General features: G+C 40.5%; 1 protein-coding gene across 4 annotated transcripts in view; it reads left to right on the forward strand.

The window, feature by feature from the left end:
- The window catches only part of LOC149320071 (metabotropic glutamate receptor 5), a 324541-nt gene that overhangs the window by 124038 nt on the left and 174667 nt on the right, over positions 1-25836 (forward strand). For all 4 annotated transcript variants that reach the window (XM_089512865.1, XM_089512869.1, XM_089512868.1 and 1 more), the window contains exon 3: positions 15392-15641. In XM_089512865.1, the coding sequence (XP_089368991.1) occupies positions 15392-15641 (250 nt within the window). The remainder of the gene's footprint in view (positions 1-15391; positions 15642-25836) is intronic.

The following is a 25836-nucleotide window of genomic DNA, read 5'->3' on the forward strand; positions in this document are numbered from 1 at the left end:
GAGCAAGAACCTGAATTTTGCACCCCTGATGTAAACAAACTGGAAGAAGGATGTATGTTAAGTTATACAAATTGGATGAGAGGAGGGAGGAGAGAGTGCAGCTAGTCTCCCATGATTCCACAGCCTGGGAGCAGCCACTGGGAAAGCTCTCTTCCATGCCTTCATGAAACATATCTGTAAAAGGTGGTGGGACCAAGAGAAAGCACCCATCCCCAAATCTTAAAACTTGGACAGGTTCATATTGGGAGACATAGTCCTTCAAATCAACTGGACACAAGCTATTTAGCCAGCATGTTGAATTGTGCCTGAAAATGAGCTAGTAGCCAGTGAAGTTGTGGATCCGTAGTAGTATACAAACAGGTTCCAAAGGCAGCCTCATGTAGAGTTTATTACAGTACTCAAAACAGAATGTTATGAAGGGATGTGTCGTTGTTACTAACTCTGACATCTCCAAGAATAGTCACAACTGGCACACTTGTTTTAACTGTGCAAGTGTATTCCTGGGCACCAATGAAGCCCAGGTGTCCAGGCTCAGGGCTGAGTCCAGAGGTACACCCTGGCTATGAACCTCAGATATCAGGGGGACTGGAACCTCATTTCATCTGAGTTTTTGCTATTGCAAACAAACTCTCTCCCTGACATGGGATGCCTCATTTATCCAAAAATGTAGTAGGATGTTGGGGGGTCCCCACCACCTTGTCAACATCTTTAAATGTTTTGGAGAATTGCTTAGCTCAAAGGATGCTTTGCAAGAGGTTGGCTAATTTGGGGATCATTGCCACCTATGTATACCAGCACTAGCTGGTGGAGGACTCCATGTTTAATGCATAAAGAAGATTGTATTTAGAAATATGCAAGAGTGCAACTAAACACACAGTAGTAATTCAGACAGAGGCACCATTCAGAACTAACTGATGAAATTGAGATATGGAAATTGAATAGTGGAGTTTGTAGAGGTGTAGAGAGAGATGAGAATTAGCTGTCCTGAAGAGGAGACCACAGAAGTAGGATATGGCTTGGACAAAGTCTAAGGGAGACATAGGGAGTGGAAAAATCTCTCTCTGAGCACACAAGGAGATGAGATTTGGGACTGATATTTATACCGAAGATCATAGCCCCGAGGGATGCTTGGTGATATCATGCACTGTAGCAAAGACCTGATTGTCTTTTCATGGAACCAACAATGGGATTCCAGAATGACTTTGAATTATCAAAATAGTGATTGGATTTAGGATAACCCTAAGATAGATGAATAGGGAAGTTGGCTGGGAACACAGCAGGGATGAGCAGGAGATATTGGCTTACTCCCCTTGATGTAATAAGTACTCTTTTTTCCCCACAGTACTCTTTTGTCTATAGGTCCTCTGTTGCAAGTCCTTGTCACAGCCTTACACACTGGCAGGTGAGGAGTGGAAACATCATTCTTCTTGCATACACACACGAACACACATGTGCACATACACACAGATACATGCACACATAAATACCAATATAAAAATAATTTTATTATTGCATTTACAGCTTCCCGATGCATTATCATTTCACAGAATAATGTACAAAATATTGAAAAATATAAATAAGATATGAATTAGTCTCAAGAAGTTCCTAATTCTGAAGAGAAAAATTCTGGAAACACCCTTAGAAATTATCAATATGTCTTGCAAACCTCTCCCCTTTAATAATAATAATAATAATAATAATGGCTGTATGGAGAATACAATAATAGCTGAGAAGGGAGAAAATAACTATGTCAGTACTAGAAGGGCTGTTGTTATTAAACACACAGTGTTATATTAATCTCTGAGGAGAATAGAAAATACCTTTAAATCATTGAAACTCCTTTTCCCATACATGTGGATCCGTAATAATCTGCAGTTAGTCGATTGCTCTTAAGGTGCTCATTTCTCTGTCTCCTAAGCAGAGTTCCCTTCCAATTATCTTGTATGAACGTTGTATCAAACTAATGGGGTTAGATTTTTTCCTTTCCTTTCTTTTTGTTCCTTCAATATTTCTTTGCTTTCCTCTGTTTTAATCATACACAAGCAGAATTCCTGAAAGTCAGTGTGCTAAACAATTTTCTGCTTACCATATATGCCTTTGATGTTGGTCTTTAATTTGTGCCTATTTTTGACAATGATTTACAGCATCCCTCTACTTTTTAAAAAAGAAAATCTGGAAACAGCATGGAATGTTGTTTTTTTTCCAGTAAGTCATCTGCCACTTATTCCACATTAATTTAAAAAATGTAATTCTCTAGCATTCCTTATATCTCATTGTTTAAAGAGAAAATTTTACTAGAATCCTAGATTACAGATACAGAGAAATAACTAAGATCCTGTGCATGGGTCAGATAAATCAGCTTCCCCCTGTCCTGTTGGCAGGTAACTGGACAATGACACAGGGCCCAATTCTTCAGTTTCAATGTCCAGCCTGTTCAGTGACAAATCTGGGGTATTCATCTCTTCCTGTGGATTAAAGAAAGTCCCTAGTTACTCCAGATCTTCCCAGAAAATTTGGAGCCCTCCATTCTGACATTGGTTGGCTGTTTACATGGGTGTGCAGCTGTGCCACCCATCACAGCTGCTATAACCATGGGTCACTTACTTCACTTTGAGGTCAGAATGAGGTGCCTGGCCATGTTATCAAGGTTGAGCATCTTGTTCTGACCTCAGAAGCAAGTCATTTGCCACTGTGGCAGCTGCAACAAGTGGCACAGCAGGATGATTGTGTGAAAGCCACCTGGTGTCAGAACACAGGGCTAAGGTAATGGAAGGTGGAGGTGGTGGTGGTGGTGGTGGTGGTGGGGGGGGCTTAGAACAGCTCCAGGGCCAGGATACTCTGGGATGCCCGAAGTAACCTGGCTAGTGGAGACAGGATCTAAGAAATGACTTCTAGCCTGACCCTTCCTTGGGTCATTTTAAGCACCAGAGCAGGTGAACGTGGTTAATTCAGTTTACAACCAGAGCACAAAGAAGATGGCATTTCCAGCCAACTCTTACCAATGAGTATGGCTGTAACAAGGATTAAAGGCAGAAGGGCGATGGAAACATCTTCCTCCTTGCACCCCCATTGAAATTCAAAAGGACCTCTTTTGCTTGATCTGGAAACTGGTGCCAGCTTGGATGGCATTTACAAATCTGTAACTGCAGTACTGAATATGGCCCATTATCTGTTTTAGTCAAAATTGTTTTTGTTTTTTTACAGTGAGTCTCACTTATCGTACATTTAATGTACTGTATTATTTAACCACAGCAGCTCAGGTTCTCTAGTCTTACTAGATAGGGCTGCATCTGCACTGCAGAAATAATGCAGTTTGACACCACCTTAACTGCCATGGATCAATGTTATGAGATTTTGGGATGTGTAGTTTGTTGTGGCACCAGAGCTCTCTAGCAGAGAAGGCTAAGTATATCAAATACCCACAATTCCCAGAATTCCATAGCACTGAGCCATGGCAGGTAAAGTGGTGTCAAACTGCATTAATTCTGCAGTGTAGATGCAGCTTCACTCAAAGCTTGCCTAACCTATTTGTTTCATTTCAAATTTGCCTATTGTTAGTTTTAAATAAAAAGTTTGGAGAAATATATTGAAGTGGTTTTCTTTTGGCAGGATGTACGAACCTATAGAATCATAGAACCATAGAATCATAGAGTTGGAAGAGACCACAAGGGCCATCCAGTCCAACCCCATTCTGCCATGCAGAAACTCTCAATCAAAGCATCCCCGAGAGATGGCAATCCAGCCTCTGTTTAAAGACCTCTAAGGAAAAAGACTACACTACACTCTGAGGAAGGAGTGTATTTGACTGTCGAACAGCCCTTACTGTCAGGAAGTTCCTCCTAATGTTGAGGTGGAATCTCTTTTCCTGCAGTTTGCATCTATTGCTCCGGGTCCTAGTCTCTGGAGCAGCAGAAAACAAGCTTGTTCTCAATATGACATCCCTTGAAATATTTAAACAGGGCTATCATATCACCTCTTAACATTCTCTTCTCCAGGCTAAACATCCCAGCTCCCTAAGTCGTTCCTCATAGGACATGGTTTCCAGACCCTTTACTATTTTAGTCATCCTCCTTTGGACACACTCCAGTTTTTGTACTGTGGTGCCCAGAACTGGACACAATATTCCAGGTGGAGCCTGACCAAAGCAGAGTACAGTGGCACTATTACTTCTCTTGATCTAGACACTATGATTTTATTGATGCAGCCTAAAATCGCATTGGCCTTGTTAGCTGCCACATCACACTGTTAACTCATGTTCAATTTGTGGTCTACTTGGACTCCCAGATCCCTTTCACATGTAGTCTCATTCAGCCAGGTGTCCCCAATCCTATATCTGTGCATTTCATTTTTCCACCCTAAGTGCAGTACCTTACATTTCTCTGTGTTGAATTTCATTTTGTTAGCTTGAATTTCATTTTGTTAGCTTTGGTCCAGCTTTCTAGTCTATTCAGGTTGTTTTTTATTTTGATCCTGTCCTCTGGAGTATTAGCTATTTCTCCTAATTTGGTGTCATTTGCAAATTTGATAAGTATGCCCCCAACTCTGTCATCCAAGTCATTGATGAAGATGTTGAATAGCACTGGGCCCAGTACAGAACCCTGTGGGACCCCAGTGATCACCTCTCTCCAGGATGAAAAGGAACCATCGCTGAGCACCCTTTGGGTTTGACCAGTCAACCAATTACCTGTCACTATTAATTCCATATTCTTTCTACTTCTAGTACCAAGGTTTTCTTTTAAAGGAGTAATGCCCAAGAATGTATTTACCTTGTTAACTGAAGTATACCTGTATATCTAATTCCAATATTGTAATATTATTAGTTGTATATTTGATTATAGCACAGAACGAAAGTGGTGTTAAATGTGCACTAAAGGCAGAGAGTGAAGGCCTGGAACATCCATTAGTCTGCCATGCCCCAAATGTCAAAGCTGTTGTGGTGGCACCTGCTCTCATGAGCCAAGTGATGAAAACTGAAATATGTGATCAGAGGATAATATATTGGGAGAGAGCATAGGGTCAGCACATGGCATTTTTGCTCCAGGGATTATCCTGTAAAAGAAAGGTCTCATCATGGAACCAGAGGGATGGAAACACAAAAGATTTCTTATGAAATGCATGCCTTACACGCTAACATCTATGGGCGGGCAGGTCAATCTATCTCCAGACCATACTCCATCTGCCTTTCACATGTCCCAGTTCTGTACACATCTGTGATTCTTAAAAAGCACCCACATGAACCACCACAATGTTTTTATTATTCAAATATATGAAATAATTTTGAAATGCATTTGAAATGTACTTTCAACTTTCCCATCTTTCCATGTTTCTTTCAAAGTTGTTGTTGTGTGCCTCCAAGTAATTTCCAAGTTATAGCAACTCTAAGGTGAACCTATCACAGGTTTTTCTTCTTTGGGAGGAAGTTTGCCTTTGCCTTCCTCTGAAGCTGAAAAAAATCTGGTTTGCTTAAGCCATCCACTGGCTTTCCCTGGCTGGCCTGATCTCCAGAGTTGTAGTCCAACACTCAAACCACTACATGCTGTCTTTCACTTCTTTCAAATAACCATATCTAAACACATTGGCCAGAATTATGTATCAGCTACTTAGTTAAGTATTGTTAAATAAGTAACCTCTCCTTACCCAGTAACCTCACCAAATTTGATGAAAACATCATTTAACCATGCTCCAGTTGCCAGCATAATGGACTTCCTCCTCCCCATGCAGTTGATACCTGGTAGAGTAGTGTCAAAATTGTGACTAAACTGTGAGCATGAATATGGAATACTTCCATTTGAGATAATCTAGGTAACTGTTCTGTATTCACAATGGCTACTTTGTTATGATTTTGGCACTATTGCCATGATTGTAACGTCTCCCCAAACCTACTTTATGGAACATCAGCTGCATGGGAGAAAGAGGTCCATTTTGTCAGTGATTGGAGCAAAGTTGAAGGACATATCCATCAGGTTTAGGGTTAGGGTTAGGGTTAGGGTTAGGGAGTGGTCAGACCAAGAGAAATGACTTAGTTAAGTTGTGCTCAACAGAAATTCAATCAGTGTCTCTCAAAAAAGACATTTCCCAACATTTTTTAAATGTGACTTTTGAGTGAAGCACTTCTGTAAAGTATAAAAAAAAATCAGTGGACGACTAAGTCAATTTGTTGTAGAATCCAGACAAGACTTAATTTGTCATGCGTCTGCACCAGCATCTAATCCAATTATAACCATTCACTTTTTAAGTCAACACTTAAGTAAGTCCCATTGTTTAAATAGTCTTATCAGGCTGAGACTAACAATTGGGTTTAGTCCCATGAGAATTGTGTATGCCTTCTGGATTACGCTACCTTGATATTTAAAGAATGTCATGTTCTGTATATACCTACACAACTGTTAAGACTTGTCAGGGGTCCTCCTATGTACTGCAGCAGTGTGAGAAATACATTAGGAGAACTTTGAAGAAAGCCATCCCTGCTATGTATCCTCCGTTGTGGAAATCCATTCCCGTAAGGCCCAGCTGGTGCCAGTGTTGGGTTCATTTGGGCAACAAGTTATGATGTAGAGCAGTACCATTGTACTGAAAGAGGTGGTCCCTGGACTGGCACTAGTCCCCAAGCCATTGGTTTCCCTTTCCTGGTGAGTTTTCAAGAAAGAAAGAAACAGTTGTAGCCAATGGACACAAATATGGTACTTTTGTTGTTTACTAACCTCAAACTGACTTTGACCTATGGTGACCCTATGAATGAGAAACCTCTAAGTCACCCTAAACTGAACCGCCCTGCTCAGCTCTTGCAGATTCATGGCTTCTCCCTGGTCCCTGATATATTGTTATCAATAAATTGGTGTATATTGGTATACTGGAAAAAATTAATAATGTATTCCTCAAATCTGATACCCTGAGAATTGCAGCTGTATAGTACTGTTTTAATTTTTTAGATTGTTTAAAAGACTATTCAAAATTGTCTTTAGACTCCCTTAAACTGTTTTAGGCAGTTTTAAAGAGTTGTTTTGCAGTCTAGATGGTACTTTGAAATCTTGAGATACAATGTGAGACATGAATACTTTAATTAGTAAAAATAATAAAATATTCAACTAGAAGAAAGCAAGAATAAGCTTCACACAAGGCAGAATGAGTAGGTGGATCTCATTGCCACAGGATGTTGTGGCAGCAAGCGTGCAAATGGCTTTTGAAATTTTAATTACAGGAATTGTATGGAAGTTGGATCAGTCACCGCCTTTGGGCCTGCTAGCCAACAGCATTCATTGCATAGTGTCAGAGTGCATGTTTTGCAAAGATAAATTCCAAGATTTTACCCTTGGAGTCTTAAAAGAACTTTGGGAAATCCACTGCAAGTCAAGACAAAAACACACTTTGAACAAGATGGACCAAAGCTCTAACTCACAATCTCTCACTTCCTCCCTTTATCTTTGGCTTACTTCGGTTGCTGCAAAAGTAGTTTGCAGTCAGTTGACTCAGCAGGAGGAAGGAGAGTGGAGGGGGGCAAAATCCTACATTCCCAGTAGACTGAGGCAAAAGCAAACTGCTGCAGCCTACACTCTTGGCTTGTAGCTCTAACTCATTAATAATGTTGGCCAACTTGGCCACACTCTGGTTTAGCTCTTGTCCAAGTTTACATCTCTGAAATCTTGGATGACATCTTAATGTGCCAAATAGGCCACTTGATTGTACATTATTGGATCCACACATCCAATGTGGTTGCTGTTGCACAGTTGTGTCAACTGTTCATGGAGGTAAAATGGTGTGCAATGGATTATAATGAATGTGTAATAATGATGTCTGATTTGGAAGATATGAAACTGTGGATAATAGAATGAATACTTTGAACAAGGAAAATATGTATTTTAATTTAAACTGCAGCCTGTGGATTTGAATGGTAACCATAATACACCACGAGGCCAGATATGACAGTGTGAAATGTAACTAAGGTTCACACCTGTACTGAAATAATAATAATAATAAATTATTTATTTATATTCCACTTTTTCCTCACAGAAAATCTATGCTTTTGGATAGGCCTTGGAATTGTAACTGTGACTAATAAACACACAATATACAAGAAGGATTTGGATCTACTCAGAGCAACTTTTAAACAGCTGTCTCTGCATTTTGATGGAGAACATGATGTGCCATAAGGGCAACAGTGCCTGCAATACACAACAATGATTCATAGCTGTGCTGCTGTCTCTGATTTGAATGGAGGACACGTAACACAGTTGCAGATATTAATACACACCAGAGGAATGCCAGTCTTTCTCTTCTACTTAGTGAAAATTGTAGATAATGTGTCCCAAAGATGAAACGCCAGTGGGCAGGGAAGCAAAAATATGCAACCAAGATTTCAAAAAACTAGGAAAGCTTAAACACCATACTTCGAGATTGCGATCATTGCTGCTTGTGAAACTTCCTGCCTGGCACACATTGGAACACATTGCTGATAACAAGACCAAAGAATATACGTGCAGAATATACTTGTCATGACATTCTGTCTACTGACCCTTCTTGCTATGAGTCATGAAAGGCAAGTGGCTGAGCCAATCAGCCCTAAGTTAACATGTAAAGCTGGCAAGAAGATTATTCCTGCTGCAAAATTAATCATATATATGTGTCTCTATAGAATGGAGCATGAAAAGTCGGCTCTAGGAGGACCGTTCCCCTGGGGTATTGCTAATATCTCCTATGATCATTCACATTATCACCTTCAGAAATCTTCCAATTCGCCCTGCCGCCGGGTGCTGACAAATTCAAGTCTTTCCATCCAATTGTCACTTTGGATGTGTGGCAGTTCTACTGAGCCCTCATTGCACCTATTTGCTCTCATACCATTCAGATTGGGAGAGTAATCAGATCCAGCTTTGCTCAGAAAGTGCCCATTAAACCGGGGGGGGGGGGGATGTGACTCGCATTTTCTCCAGCCAATTAAGAGGAGAGGCTACGATCCCTTGTGCCTTTGGAAAACAGGGCATCGAGCCATTTTGAATAATGAAAAGAGCTGTAAATAATCACACCACAGCCACCAAGTTGTTAATTTGCAAAGCAGCCAGCCAACATTATTCAATTTGGCAACAGTGATTCCTTGCTGTGAATAACTGAACAGGTCTGTCTAGCTTTAAAAGTGGCTAGAGGTGTTGTGACCATGTGGGGAAGGAGAATCCTACATATTTCTCCCGTCCCTTCCACTTCCTTTTAAAATTAATTCCAGTGAATCCAGAATAATATTCATGTTTGGGGGAAAAATATTGGCTCATCAAATTCCTATTAGTTAGGCCCAGTTAACTTTGCCTTGGGTCCCACTCTGGGGGAAAAGTGGGCAAAAAGTTGAAATAAATAAAATAAATAGCAATAGAAATAGCAAATACATTTCTATACTGCTTATCAGTGCACTTAAGCACTCCCTAAGCAGTTTACAAAGTGTAAGCTAATTGTCCACAACAAGCTGGGTACTCAGAAAGATGCAAGCCTGAGTCGAGTTTGAGCCCCTGGGCTGGTATTGAACTCACAACTTTATGGTTTATGAGTGAGTGGCTGCAGTAGAGGCATTTAACCACTGCGCCACCAGGGCTCTTGTGAAAAAACCCATGAAATAATTTGTGGACTGGTGAGTCATCAGGCAAGCAAATTCATCGTTTCAGTGGTCCTACTCTAGTTAGGAATAATAATAGGATTTAGGCTATTCATGTTATTCTTGAGTCACTACTAGGATTGGGATGGTCAGTACCCATCCTCAAATCAACCTGTGATGGACTTTCCTTCCTTTCTTAGGGAAATAGTTTCCATGCTAATAGCTCCTATGTCAATCACTGATAGTACTGCTGGGAGGTGCATTAGGAGGAGTTCCATCTGGATGTAGAACTAGCTGGGTGGCTTTTGTGTCAGGAGAGCCAGAAATCTACTCAGAGTTTGGGAGCCATCCAGTGGACTGAAGCTATTTTATGGATAGATTTCAGCTTTACTTTACTTTCCGTAAAGTTCAAAATAAAGGCAGGAATGGATTCATTGCCCACTGAAATCGACACTGCCAGGCACCACTGTCTGAGAGTGAGACACACAATTGAAGTAGTGAGGCGATGGCTTATAAAAGGGCTTTTGCTGGAGACTTATATGCTGGAAAGGTGGGTAGATGAATCTGTTTGGAGGGGGGCAATGTCCCCTTTGTATGCAGTTGCTCATAAATCTATTCCATTCTGTGCCTGCAATAATATAGTTCTCATGGTTGCGGGGGGGGGGGGGGGGGAATTGAAAGGTAAAAAACCTTGCCTGCCTGGAAAAGTGTCTGTTTATATGATTTCCTTATTTTTTGACCTGGTGGCTGATATTCTAGAACAGCTACTTGGTTAAGTATACTTAAGAATATTCTCAGGCCAGGTGACACCAGTTACATGGCATGATCCCTCCAGTCCTACTTTGCAGTGGCCACTGAGAACATCAGATGTTCTTCTGTCAGTCAGGGTTGAGCACATTGTCTTTTACCATTCTGTCCTTCTAGTGATCTTTGATGCAACGGTCAGAAGCGGGATCTCTGTCACAATTTCTCCTCACAGGGATGATCATTGGTGGGGTAGTGGAAATGTCAGTATGGAGCACCTGATCAGTAGAGAACAGACTTCCATTACTTGCTGCTCATTAAAGCAGGACTGGAGGACTTTTACAATCATGATGATAATGCTACAGTCATGAATACACAGAAATCATGAATACGAATCAGTTAGGCATCCATAATTCTAGGTTATGCATAACTACAATAGGGAATTCCAATGAGTGTTTTTTATTTGATTGGCCTACTCTGTATAACTATGGTTGATACCATATTTTTTCCCACTACATTTGCCCGGAGCTCATTTTTTCCCTCCAAAACAATCCACTTGTGGTTCCCATTCACAAATGAATCAATTCAAAATGATTCGGTTCCAGCTGGCCAAAGGGAAATTTGAATCGATTCCCATCTGCATGTGGTTCATAATTGTACAGATTCAATTTATTGAAAAAGAAGCAGAAAAAATCAGTGTCAGAAAGATGCAGCTTCACTTCAGCGATTTGGAATAAGTGGGAACCAGGATCGTTTGAACCAGTTCAAACTGATTCACGATCCAATTTAAAAGGTAGTGGGAATGAGGCCCTAGTGTAGTCCAAAAGGTTAAGTTTCCCAGATTCTGTGGTAGAAGGATTTTTACTCCTCTGTCTTTGTGTTGTCTATAGACACTCCACAGGGCCAATAAACCTAACAAAGGCTGTTGCCACAATGCAGAATTAATGCAGTTTCACACCGCTTTAACTATCATGGCTCCAGCCGATGGAATCCTGGGATCTGTAATTTGTTGTGGCACCAGAGCTCTCTGATAGAGAAAGCTAATCCCAGAATTCCATAGCATTGATTAATTCTGCAGTGTCAATACAACCAAAGAATTCTATTGCTAAGAGGGAGGGATGAGAGATGCAGGTAGTTTCTCTCAAGTTCACACGATTCCACCATGTCCATCTCTGTCAATAGGCTTATTTGTTCAAACTTTTTCAATATCCTATAGGCTACACACTATAATAAAATTGCATAAGGGAAGATGAGAATCATTTGTATTGCTTTAGTTCCCCCCCCCCCCTTTTATTCCCATATCCCACTGGATAACCTAGATGGAGCAGGAGGAGAGAGGGAATACTATGAAAGTGATAATTCTGGGCATATGCCAGCTTGAATACATTTTGATCAAGGGGGAAATAAGAACAGTCTGTTCCCCTCCTTTTCTTCCTCTCCCTCATTTCCCTCCAAATCTTCTTAGCATTTAGAGCCAATCCAGTGCATTTTCAGCTGACATATTTGGTGCAGCTTTTGCAATGCGTGAATTGCCAGTTCCTCCTTGTTGAAATTAGAGATAAAGAAAATGAAAACCTGCCTAAATGTCACCTTATGTTCTTTCTCTCCCTTCAAGGACTGAACATTTCAGCTGAAAATCCCCCTGGCCCATGTTCTCATATTTGCACTCCTTGGGCTATTGGTCTCCTCCAATAGCCCTGATTTGTCAGGGACAGTCCCAGGTATATCATCTATTCGCCCACTTTTTCCATGGCTTTGAAAATGTTCTAGTTTCTCTCTCCTCCTGCTTTCCTCCTTTGTTCTGAACTTACTTCAATAGCTGCAAATATAGTTTGCATTCGAGTCAGTGGGGGAGAAGAGGGGGAGCAGAATCATGCCCTTCCCAGCAGGCGCAGGCAACAACAAACAGTTGCAGACTCTCCTAGCTTGTGTGTGTGTATATATGTTTTTGTCATTATTAACTTTTGCAGTCCCCAAATGTCTGACATTGCAGTAACATCAAACGTCATAGAAAGGAAAGGGATAAGGAAAGGTCCCAAGGGGATATGAACACAGCAAATGCAATTATTCTAGGTATTAATGATTTATTGAAAAATACATATTAGCTTCTATAACCAAAGGAAGGGGATGTTATTTGGAGACCTTGTATAATCTGAAGCCCTAAACTGTATTTCCTCAGTTTATGTGTACTTTACACACACACACACACACACAACACACACACACTACAGCCATACAAAATACAGCCATTGCATGCTAAAATAGTCATTAGGCTAAGCCTCTTGGTACTTTCTGGACTGCTCTAAAATGTTTGGAAGATAGAGTTGACTGCTTATGAGAGAATGCAGTTGGCAAAACAACAATAATGGCCATTTTCTGAAAATTGGTCATTATTGCTTGCCATAAAGCTGCAATTAAATATACATGTTTTTTTTTTAACTTTTCCCTTGCTACCAGGATAATTCATATGAAAAATTAATTAGGCAGAGCTTATTCATGACAAGTGCTTTATGGATACAAAATAATGTTTTCCCCTACATTCCTCTGTGTGTGTGTGTGTGTGTGTGTGTGTACGCTGTAAAACCATACCCTTTCTCAGCTGGGGGAGTATATTTTAATTTTTGTGAGATGGGTAATGAAGATGGATTGACTGATTTCCCTTCATCTTTTCCCTCCCTTCTTTGAATGCTGATAATTGTAATCTGTCAGTTAAAAAGTCTAATTATTTCTTAAATGTTCTGTATGAGCAGCATCACTTATTAAAGTGATGTACAAAATTGGTTGATTGGCTTTAAACTGGTTGGCACATCAGATGCAACAGATGCATTCTATCCATCCCAATGGTCCAGATTTTTTTTTTAAAACAGCTGTGAAGCTCAGTGCTTAAATGCCAAAATAGTTCATAACCCAATGGCACTTTTCCTGCTTTGAACTGTAGAGATTTTGAATCATGGCAAGCTTTTTTTTTTTTAAAGAAGCTTACACAGTAAGAATGTCTTCTGTCATCAAGTACAGAAGAAGAAAGGAAACCTCTCCTTCTTCCATTCAGAAACAGCTATGCTCAGTGTCAGGTAGTCATTAAATGAGACAACTACATACTCTGTGCAACGGGGAACTCCACCAGTAGACTCAAAGAACCTTAGTGGATAGGGCAGGGATGGGTACTATGTGGTCCATCAGGTGTTGTTAGCTATGTTGGGTAGGACTGATGGGAGCTTTAATCCATTAGCACCTGGAGGCCCACACATTTTGCACCCTAGGCTGAAAGGATCAGATGTCCTATTAAGAGGTGTTCCCCTGGCCTGCATGAAAAGTTGCACTTGTCAAAAATCCGTGCAAATTCAGTTATTAAAAGGTACAGAAAACTCCTTCCTTTTTATTGTAGCAAGTGGCATGGGAATTATACTTGAAAACTGGAAGGGTTAGGGACATAAGGCATGAAAACCATACCTTATGAGGAAAGACTTAGGGTGCTGGGTATGTTTAGCCTGGAGAAGAGAAGGTTAAGGGGTGATATGATAGCCCTGTTTAAATACTTGAAGGGATGTCATATTGAGGAGAGAGCAAGCTTGTTTTCTGCTGTTCCAGAGAACAGGACCCAGAGCAATGGATGCAAGCTCCAGGAAAAGAGACTCCAGCTCAACATTAGGAGGAACCTCTTGACAGTAAGAGCTGTTTGACAGTGAAACACACTCCCTCGGAGTGTAGTGGTGTCTCCTTCTTTGGAGATCTTGTTTTCCAGCCCTTTTACCATATTGATCACCCTTCTGTGGATTCATTACAGCTTAACAAGATCATTCTTGAACTGTAGTACCAGTTTAGGAGAGATCTGACTAAAGCTGCACTGAATGGAAAAGGCCCATGTAGGCCCATTATGGTAATTTTGTTCTTGATTTTACCTATGACTCAGAGTTATGAGTGGTAACTCACAACAAGTCCTTACTCAGTGTAGAGAAATGAAATAACATTATAGTTATTGTCTTCTTAAGTCTTCAGAATAGCATCATGAGAATGTAGATCATTACATAGGAGAAAAAGAGGCTGAAGTTGTACAATTTTACTGATTTTTTCTTCTTCTTAAATACAGTGGGACCTTGTTATCTGTTGAGGTTTGTTTCCAGGATCCCCTGTCGATAACAAAATTCATGGATGCTCAAGTCCCATAAAATATAATGGCAGAGCAAAATGGTGTCCCTTATATAAAATGGAAAATTAAGGTCTGCTATTTGGAATTTATACTTTTAAAAAAAAACATTTTTAAGCCATGGATGCTTGAATCCACAGATAAAAATTCCATGGATAAGGAGGACCGACTGTATAATCACCGGGATGGAAAAACTGAAACCCAGTCCATTCATTTACAAAACCACATTATCTCCCCAGGAAATGACAGGTTCTAGTCACTGGTGTCACTAGGAGTGTGTGGGGAGTGTGAAATGCACCAGGTGGCACATAGGGAGGGGGTGGACCCCACTGCTTCCCAAACATTTGCCTTTTGTCAGAAATGGGCTTTGGCATTCTCCCATGTCCCTTGAAAACATTGAAGAGATGGCATGAGTAGAGCTGAGACTCAGTAGGAGGAAAAAGGAGTGCCCTCAGGTTTTTTTTAAAAAAATTTAAATTTAAATTCTTAAACAAATCAAAATTTAAATTTAAACAGGTTTTTAAATTATTGCAAAATTTTCTTTAAAAACATCCCATTTTACAAAATCTCTACTTTAACCACATAATACTATGTATATATAAATATATTTAGACTGTGCATAATATTGTAATTTGAAGGTATCATTTTAATTTTGCTAGTTGTTTATGTCATACCTGTTACCATTACATTCAGTGATATATGGGATTTATGATTTATGAGTAACATTAATACAAAAACATTACTAAGGATTCTGTGTGGTGTGATATGGAAGTCCACAAGGGGTTACACAATGAGTTACCCACCAGGTGACACCAACCCTAGTGATGCCCTTGATTCTAGTAATCACATAATCTGATGAATCTAGAAGATCACCCCCTTAGGAACCTTGGTTACTAATATTGTTGTGGGTTGTGTATCCTTTTGCTCAGGAAACTATGGTGAAAGTGGAATGGAAGCCTTCAAAGACATGTCCGCCAAGGAAGGGATCTGTATTGCTCATTCCTACAAGATCTACAGCAATGCTGGGGAACAGAGCTTCGATAAATTGTTGGAGAAGTTAAGAAGCCATTTACCCAAGGCAAGAGTTGTGGCATGCTTCTGTGAGGGCATGACGGTGCGAGGGCTACTTATGGCTATGAGACGTTTGGGTCTGGCTGGAGAATTCTTGCTGCTAGGCAGGTGAGTACATTTGCAGATATTCATAATCTTTTACACATTATTGTTATGCAAAGAAAGATACACATGCAGATTCCAGACCTCTTTTAGACATTGCATACAAATTGTAGGAAGCATCTCCTTTGCATACAAATTGTAGGAAGCAAGAGAAGAGGAATTCTCTCCTGTAGGAGAGAAAAGGGAAGAGCTCTCCTCTCCTCTCCTCATTTTTAGACATTGCATACATACTGTTGAAAATCAGCAAGGGAAGAGGAAGTCTCTCCTGTGGGAAAAAAGGAGATGCCTCCTCTCCTCTCCTCTCCTCTTATTTCATCTCCTCTTATCTGTCTTCTCTCCTCGCCTCTCCTGTCCTCTTTTCTCCTTGCCTCCCCTCTCTTTTAGACATTGCATACAAACTGTAGCAAGCCATATATATATTTTAATTCTGTTTTAATAGATATTTTAATTATAACATGTTTAATCCTGTTTTAACGGGGGGGGGGGAATTTGGGACACAATATTGTAAATGTGGATTTTTATGAGTTGTGAGCCGCTTTGATTGTCTCATCACCAAAAAGCGGGATACAAATAAAGTTTTATTATTTTTATTATTATAAGCCAGCAAGAGATGAGGCAGTCTTTCCAGTGGGGAAAAGGGAGATGCCTCCTCTCCTCTCCTCTCCTCTCCTCTCCTCTCTTTTAGAAACTACATATAAATAGCAAGCCAGCTAGAGAAGAGGCATTCTCTCCTGTAGGAGAGGAAAGAACACTGACTCTTCTCTGATGGAACTTGCCATCTGCTGGTTTGTTTGTTTGTTTTTTAAAAAAAGGAGAAAGAGGCCCTTCTCTTCGTCCCATCACCCTCACATGTATATCTGATGGGAACACAGGAGAGGGCCTGCTCTGCGGGTGCCCCCAGACTCTGCAACTCCCGCCCCGGAGAGCTTAGACGGGCAACTTTTGTCCTATTTTGGTAGACATGTGAAGACTTTTAAGGATTGACTGTTTAGGTGGGAGAGATCTTGTACAATGTACTGGGTTTTCTAGTAACTATTTTTCTTGTGCTGTTGTGGTTTTTTTATGGTTTATGTTTATATTTTCTGATAGCTTCATCACTTTTTAACCTTTGTAGTTTGTTATTTTTAACGGTGATTGTTAAATCTGTTGTGAGCAGCCTTGAGACCTGAAGTGGAAAAAGGTGGGATGTAAATACAGATAATAATATAATGTTCAATAATAATAATAATAATAATAATAATAATAATAGCAATAATAATAATAAACCTTGCTAGTTAATGAATTGAGGAAATCATTTTAGTTGGTCAAGAGGTGTTTAAATAATTATTGTAGGGCACATTAGTCCATTAGAAACATTCATCATTAAATATCACTAGATAGGTAATCATCTAAAGATGCAAAAGTAAAGGTACATGGAAACCCTTCCAATTGAATCTACTAACAGTGAACCAGAGCTTGGGAAATATAGTGTTCTTAGGAGATTTTCAGGGGGGGGGGGCAAAGCCAGAAGTAAAAGGCATACTCCCGGCATAATCTTGTGATCACACTAACATTTTCAGATGACGTCATGTTCATCCAGGACTTATCCAGTGAAGATCCAGGAATTCCTTAGCAAGAAACCATTCATGGGACCACTCCGCAAATGGTTTGTTGGTAGAGCATTCCTGGATCTTCACCAGATAAGTTCTGGATGGGCGTGATATGTCTGAAAATCTTCAGTGAGATCATGCAATTATTCCAGGAGTATGCCTTTTATTCCCAGCCCTTTTACCCCATCTGAAAATCTCCTTAGACCAACATGACTACTAGTGGTGACTCTGGCTAGAAGAATACAGGAGTGGGGATCCGAAGAAAATTAAATTTCTGAAATTCTGGACATGTGGGAAGAATTTTCAGATATAGATACATTTGTCAACCAGGATTTAACTTCTTTCATTGTTTCATTCTTCATCTGGATGCCCTTACACTAGCTGAATGTATCTTTTGATATGGTTAGGGGGTAATACATATCCAAATGGCTGTGTATGGCTAAAACTGGATTGGGATACTAACTTTTTTCTTCTTCTTTTCTATAAAGAGATTTAGTGAAAAACATGAGATACATGAGATAGAAATAAAAATCTGGACTAGCTTTGTACCTTTGAGGAACCAAAAAGAATGTATAAAGAAGTGTTAGTTGGCTGGTGTCTTCTAATGCAGGTCAAGAACTTTACTGTACATTTGTGGCTGACTGTTAAGGTCCAAAGACCCAGTCTCCAACTCCTTCTCTTCAGGGTTTACACAGAATTAGTCTTGACTCCATATTTCCAGTGTAGGGCTGCCAACCTCTCTGGCTCTGGTTGTATCTACACTGCAGAATTAATGCAGTTTGAAATTACCTTCACTGCCATGGATCCATGCTATAGAATTCTGAGGTTTGTAGTTTTGTGAGATATTTAGCCTACTCTGTCAGAGAGCTCTGATGCTACAACAAACTACAAATCCTATCATCAAAATATCCCTAATAAATAGTAATTTCTCTCAGTTTGTTGGTCATAGTGACAGCTGTTCACCTCCCATGCCCTGGAATGGTAGCCAGGCTGTCAATATAACATCTTCTTCCTATTGCCATCAATGGGAGGAGGAAATAAGCAAAACAATAAAACCACCAAAACCCCACTACATTTCCATTAGCTAGAATGAGGCTGAACAATGTTTATCGGGAAGGAAATGGAAAGACAAGGTGACTTGGGAAGCTTTAGTTGTGGAGAAAAAATAAGGAAATTGGACTATTATCACAGCTAATAGTGACTTTTTTGGACTACAGTTTTGAGGATCCTTCAATCAGTTTGGCCAGTGGCCCCGCTGGCTAAGGAATTTGGGGGATTGCAATCCAAAAAAAAAGCAACTTCGTCATGCTGTCATTGTTTAACAATGGTTAGAAAACTTCTTCTTCCCTGAAGAAATGGAAATGGATCCTCTGATTGCTCTGACCCAAACTTGTGCAATTACAAGAAAAGAGATTCCACTGAAACATTAGGAAGAACTTTTTGACCGTAAGGCGATGAGACAATGGAAATGACTGCCTAGAAGAGTGGGGTGCCTGCTTTCATTGGAGATCTTTATGAAGAGGTTGGATGGGCATCTTTTAGCAGTGCTGTAATTTTGTATTCCTGCATGGCAGCAGGTTATACCAGAAGACCATGTGGTCCTGTCCAACTCTAAGATTAGAGTAATAAAATCATAGAACTGATAGACACCACAAGGGCCATCCAGCCCAACTCCCTGCCATGAAGGAATAAGCAAACATATAATCTATGATTCCATAAAATCAACTGGAGAATTTCAAGAGGCCATTTGCTCACTACATGACTTTTCCTTATGCATCCTTAGGTTTAAGTCATAGAATCATAGAGTTGGAAGAGACCTCAAGGGCTATCCAGCCCATCACTCTGCCGTGCAGGAATACACCACCAAAGCATTCCTGACAGATGGCCATCCAGCCTCTGTTTAAAATCCCCGAAAGGAAGGAGAATCCCCCACACTCCGAGGCAGCATATTCCACTGTCAAACAGCTCTTATTGTCAAGGAGTTATTCCTAATGTTGAGGTGGAATCTCTTTTTCTGTAGTTTGTATTCATTGCTTCATTTCCTATTCTCTGGAGCAGCAGAAAACAAGTTTGCTCCATCCTCAATATGACATCCCTTCATTCCTGAGCAGGAGATGGAGCTTCTCCTGGTGTCATACTGTTTGGGAGATAGAACTGGGATCTTTCCATCTCTACTCAACAGCAACACATGGGACCAGTTGCTCTGCAGAAGCTGTAATACAGTGCAAGGCTGACTGCGGAGGCTGGGAAAGTTGCCAGCCAGTTTATGATTGCAGCTTCCAGCAGAATGGACGATTCCTCCCTGTTCTTCCCCATCATAGAACTGAAGCTGCAAGTCAACAAGAAACAGTGCAGTGGAACACTGCTGTCTCTTTATGTTAGAACAATAATACATTGACTGGAAAGTCCTTCCCCGCTGTGGGAAAATAAAGAAACCTAAAAAAGGGGGAGATGGGGGACCAAAACAGATATCCCCAATGAAATTCTAATTCAGTAAATTTTACATGTTTATCTGCTGCATTTTGCCAGCAGGCACCAAGATGTTTTGTTCATTCTTTGCACATTAGAAAGGCTTTGCTGCCTTTCTTCTCAAAAACCAATTCCAGATGGAAATGGAAAGACAATGGTGGCCCAGGAAAATGTAGCTGTAGATCCAAGGGAGGCAGACCTCACGGTTAATTCAGCTGTTCCCAACCCTGGGGCTTCCAGATCCTAGAATTATAGAATCATATCGAAGTGGTTTTCTTTTGGCAGGATGTATGAACCTTATAGAATCATGGAACCATAGAATCATAGAGTTGGAAGGGACCACAAAGGCCATCCAGTCCAACCTGCTTCCATGCAGGAACTCTCAATCAAAGCATAACCAACAGATGGCCACCCAACCTCTGCTTAAAGACCGCCAGGGAAGGAGACTCCACCACACTCTGAGGGAGTGTGCTCCACTGTTGACCTGCTCTTACCATCAAAAAGTCCCTCCTAATGTTGAGGTGGGATCTCTTTTCCTGTAGCTTGCATCCCTTGTTCCAGGTCCTGTTCTCTGGTATTACTCCCCTTGATCTAGACACTATACGTCTATTGATGCAGCCTAAAATCGTATTGGCTTTTTTATCTGCCGCATCACACTGTTGACTCATGTTCAACTTGTGGTCTACTTGGACTCCTAGATCCCTTTCACATGTAGTTTCATTCAACCAAGTGTCCCCCATTCTATATCTGTGTATTTAATTTTTTTGCTTAAGTGCTGTACCTTACATTTCTCCATGTTGAATTTCATTTTGTTAGCTTTGGCCCAGCTTTCTAGTCTATTCAGTTCATTTTGAATTTTGATCCTGTCCTCTGGGGTATTAGCTACGCCTCCTAATTTGGTGTCATTTGCAAATTTGATAACTATGCCCCCAATTCTGTCATCCAAGTCATTGATAAAGACATTGAATAGCACTGGGCCCAGGACAGAATCTTGCTGGACTATAGATGCTATCAGCCTCAAACAGCAAATAGGAGGGATGTTGAGAGATGTAGTCCAAGATCTGAGGCTCCACAGTTGGAAAAATTGGGACTAAAAGAAATGCAGGACGAAGACAGACAGGTAAGCCAAACTCAATATTGTAGCATGAAGCAGTAGAGGAATTGGCTACAGTTTCATGAATCATATGCGAGTGTCATTCCGTTGGCTGCGGAGAGAGGTAACAGATGTTCATCTAGTAGTTCACTCATCGCAAAAAAAAAAACAAACCAAAAAAAAAAAACCTGGAAGCTTTCTGGAAAGTTCAAGAGAAGGGTTTCACCAGTACTGGCCTGATTCAGACTGCTTATAGAGAATCAGGAAGCTCCCTACTTGTCCTAGGTGCAAGTCTATGAATTATAAATCCCTCCACAGCTTCATGTCCAGACTATCTGAAAGACCGTATCTCCCTACATGAGCTTAAGTACATTTTATGATCCATGTGTGTGTGTGTTTAAATACTTCTGGTAAGGACATTTGAGAGGATCTTCTTGATGAATGCTTCCAGGCTGTGCAACAATGTGCACAAGAGTCTAGCCTAATCCCTCCCTGTACCTTGGGGGCTTTTCATTTTTTTTGTGTGTGTTGTACCTTTTTCTTCATACATTTATTTAATAACAATAGCACTTTGCATTTCTATACTGCTTCATAGGTCCAAAACACACTGCAAAAATAATCCAGTTTGAGACTGCTTTAACTATCTTGGTTCAGTGCTAGGGAATCCTAGGAATTGTACTTTATTGTCGCACCAGAGCTCTCTGACAGAGAAAGCTAAGCTAAATGTCTCTGCTTTTAGAGGATCAGGAACACAGCAGAACAGAAGGGAACAGAACAGGGGGGGAAACACGTGTTGCTGCATGGCAGAATGCTATTGATTCAACTAGGAGTCCCCAAGCCTTTCCCCAGCCATTCCATAGCAGCTGATTTTGAAGAACGGTTCAAAATTAGTTTGCAGGAATGGCTGGGGAACTGCTTGGGGACTCCTGGAGTCATTGGTGGCGTTCTCCCATGTGGTAATACACATTCCCCCCCCCCCCATTCCGTTCCCCTACATTCCATTCTGTTCACATTCCTCCAAGTGCCGTGCGATAAGTGTAAATATCTCACAAAACTACAGTTACCAAAATTCCCTAGGGCTGTTAAAGGGGTCTCAAACTGGATTACTCTTGCAGTGTGTTTTGGACCACTGTGAAATAAGCACTCTCTAAACAGTTTACAGTCTGTAAGCCAATTTCTCCCAGCAAGCTGGGTACTCATTTTGCTGACTTATGAAAGGATGGAAGGCTGAGTTAACTTGGAGCCCCGTGGGATGTTTAAAATGTTTTTAAATTGCTTTAAATGAGATTATTTTGGTTGCATACACACTGCAGAAATAATCCAGTTTGACACTGCTTTAACTGCCATGGCTCAATAGCTAGGAAATTCTGGGAACTGAAGTTTTGTGAGACATTTGGCCTTCTCTGTCAGAGAACTATGTTGCCACAACGAACTATAATTTCCAGAATTTTCTAGCGTTGAGCCATGACAGTTAAAGTGGTGTCAAACTGCATTATTTCTGCAGTGTGGTTGCAGCCTTTCTTTTTAAACTTTTTATTGTAAAGCATTTGTAGATGTATTTTGTTTTAAAATATATTGTAAAACACCGTGTTCCTCTTGTTGGGAGAAAGGCAGGATAGTAAATTAAACCTCACTGCAGGTCAAGAAAAAGACTTATGTTTGAGACCCTAAATAACTGCTCCTAGTTAGAATATGCAGCACAGGCACTATGAATGTCTAGTTGTAACCGGCTGTTGGGGACGGTGCTCATCTCTGTTACTAAGCCAAAGAGCCAGTGTTGTCCAAAGACAACTCCAGTGGTCATGTGGAAAGCATGACTGCACAGAACATTGTTATCATCCCACTGGGGGTACCTATTTATCTAGATGCATTGGCATGCTTTCAAACTGCTATGTTGGCAGAAGCTGGGACTAGTGACAGGAGTTCACCCATCATGAAGCACTCAGGCCTTAAACTGCCAACCTTCCAATCTTCCGATCATCAGAACTGGCATCTTAACCACTAAGCTACCACATCCCTAACCAAATAGAAATGATCAGGAAATAGATGATGGGGAAAGGATCTTTGCTGGACATCTATTCTTACCAGTCAGATTATGCCATGTTAGAAACTCTCATGGGTTGCCATAATTGTCCACTATTACCAGGGACAAAATGTGGAACAAATTCGAGACCAAACTGTTGACAACTGCAGGACAAAACTCAGCCCAAAATGTAGGACATTTAAGAAAAGGGGAGGACATTTTTTTATTGACATAAAATAATCCAGATCCTAAAATAAAAGGTTATATCCAGAGTTTGGGGGGAAATGCCTTTTTGACTACAACTCCCATAATGTCTGTTAAGCGTATTTTCCTTTTTGATTACAATTCCCACAATCCCCCCAGTCTATAATTATGTGAGTTGTAGCCCACAAAACCCAAAACAAACACAGCTGTGTGGTTTCTGAGCCAAATCTAAAACCAGGCTTGGGTAACAGTTTTATTGGAGCGTCAAAATAATATTTTTAAAAAGCATTTTTGAATCCTCCAGAACTGTCCATTATTGAATTTTTTATTATTGATTTTTATATGTTCTTTTTCTTCTTCTGATTCCTAGTTTAATTTCCTTTATCCCCACGTCCTGCCATGTCCAGTCTGATGAAGAGATCTGGCCAATTAAAAAACTCACCTTTATAATAGATATTTAGTGTTACAATAAAACTCTGAATCAAAGGAAGGCAATGCAAACCTCCTCTGAACAAATCTTGCCAAGAAAAACCTACGATAGGTCTGCCACAGAGCCACCATATGTAGGAAATGACTTAAAAACACACTTCGGCTGCATCTCTACTGTAGAATTAATGTAACTCAGCATCAGATGTTGAGTTAAGCCTTAATCAGGGTTAGATTTCCCATAATATGTGAGATCAGTTGCTGCTTTCAAGTTTGTTCAGAATACTGATTAATGAAGATAAAGGATGTCTCTCTGTGTTGTGTGCCTTCATGTTGTTTCTGAATTATGCTGGCCCTTAAGTGAACCTATCATGGGGTTTTCTTGGCAAGATTTGTTTGAAGGAGGTTTGTCATTGCCTGAGGCTGAGAGCATGTCACTTGCCCAAGGTCAACAGGTGGTTTTCATGGTTGAACTGGGAATCAAACCCTCATCTCCAGAATTGTAGTGCAGTGCTCAAACCACTACACCATGCTGACTCTCTAAAGTTAAGATGATATTTAAATGGGACTCAGTTCCATCCAGCCTGAAAAGGTGAATTGTCTGAATTTTGGCCATTTAAAAAAAAAGAGAGAGAGAAACGTTATCTACTACTTCAAGCATGCAATTATATTACATAATAGAGAGGCACAGATGTGGCTGAACACACCTGCGTTCATGATTCAGAGTGTTTCTTGGGTCACCCGAGAGGAGTTAACCTTACATGTGGCTGGCTGTGATTAGAAATCACAAAGCAGATTCCTGGAACAATTTTGGCTGTCTTCTGAACATATTGCTGAAGGAATCAGGGGCTACTAATTGAGTTAAACTAAATGAATTTTGCTTCTTGTTAGCTGGGCAGATTACACTGTCTTGGAATCCAGCCCCTATTAGTCACTGAGATATTTGTCTTTTCATTGCATTCTCAGCTTTAATGGTGCTCTCTTAAAGATAATGCCTAAATCTTGATCACTTGCTTAATATATAATCACTAAACTGGACAGCCAAAGATTTTGAAGGACTGAACCATGGCTGTTAAAGTGGAATGATAGTGCTGTCATAGTGGAGTATGAAAGGACTCCTGGTTAAGATGTTTTTTTTTTTTTAACATAGGCACTTTAAGCAGAATATAGTGGCCAAAATCCTACATAGTTTTAGTGTAGAGTAAATACACTCTTGTAGAGTTGTGGTTGATCACTTGTTTGAACATGCAGTTGTACAACAGGTGACATGTGCTGGATCTGACCCATAATGCAGTAGTCAATTAGCTCATGAGATATCATCATGAGACAGCATGACTGATTGGGAAAAACAATAATGTTGGGTGAAGCTGAAGCCGTGTGACAGATGGTTTGACTCCATCAAGGAAGCCATGGTCGTGAGACTGCAAGATTAGAGCAGGACTGTTAATAACAGTAGTCTCTGATTTATAGGGTCACAGTAAATCAAAGCTACCTTGACAGTAATTATCAACAATTGCTTTGTGTATTATTTTCTCCCAAATGTATCGCAGACCTTAAGAATGCATGGATTTCTGAGGCTTTTCTGGCCGCATTAGGTGGTGCAAAGCTGAACATTAGCTAGCAGTGTAATGTAGCAGCTAAAAAGCCATTATGATTCTAGGCTGCATCAATAGGAGTACAGTGTCTTGATAAAGGGATGTAATGGTACCATTCTATTCTGCTTTGGTCAGATCTCACCTGGAATACTATGTCCAATTCTGTGTCCCAAAGGATGTTGACAAACTGGAGCATGTCCAGAGGAGAGTGTCTAAAATGATGAAAGGTCTGGAAACCATGCCGAATGAGAAGTGGCTTAGGAAGCTAGGTATGTTAGACTGGAGAAGAGAAGGTTAAGGCATGACATGATAGCCATGTTTAAATGTTTCAAAGGGTGTCATATTGAGGATGAAGCCAGCTTGTTTTCTGCTGCTCCAGGGGATAGGACCTGGAGCAGTGGATTCAAACTACAGGAAAAGAGATTCCAGCTAAACATTAGGAAGAACTCCCTGAAGTAAGAGGTGTTTGACAGTGGAACACACTCTCTTGGAATGTGTTGGAGTCTCCTTCTTGGGAAGTTTTCAAACAAAGGCTGGATGGCCATCTTTCGGGGGTGCTTTGATTGTGGATTCCTGCATGCCAGGGAGTTGGACTGGATGGCCCTTGTGGTCTCTTCCAATTCTATGTTTCTGTGGTTCTGTGAAAATGGGTAGTTCCATGTAAAAAAATGGAATTTGACCATAGCCTTTCACAATTGAAGGAAGAGAGCATTCTACATGGTGTCACAACTGCAGTGCAGAACTCTTGCTTGGGTTAACAACAGCTCCATTCAGTCACATTGTGGTAAATGTCTGGGCTCAT

Source organism: Sceloporus occidentalis, unplaced genomic scaffold (genome assembly GCF_023333645.1).
Source record: "Sceloporus occidentalis isolate IW3139 unplaced genomic scaffold, rSceOcc1.0.p SCAF_2, whole genome shotgun sequence".
NCBI classification, from domain to species: Eukaryota; Metazoa; Chordata; class Lepidosauria; order Squamata; family Phrynosomatidae; genus Sceloporus; species Sceloporus occidentalis.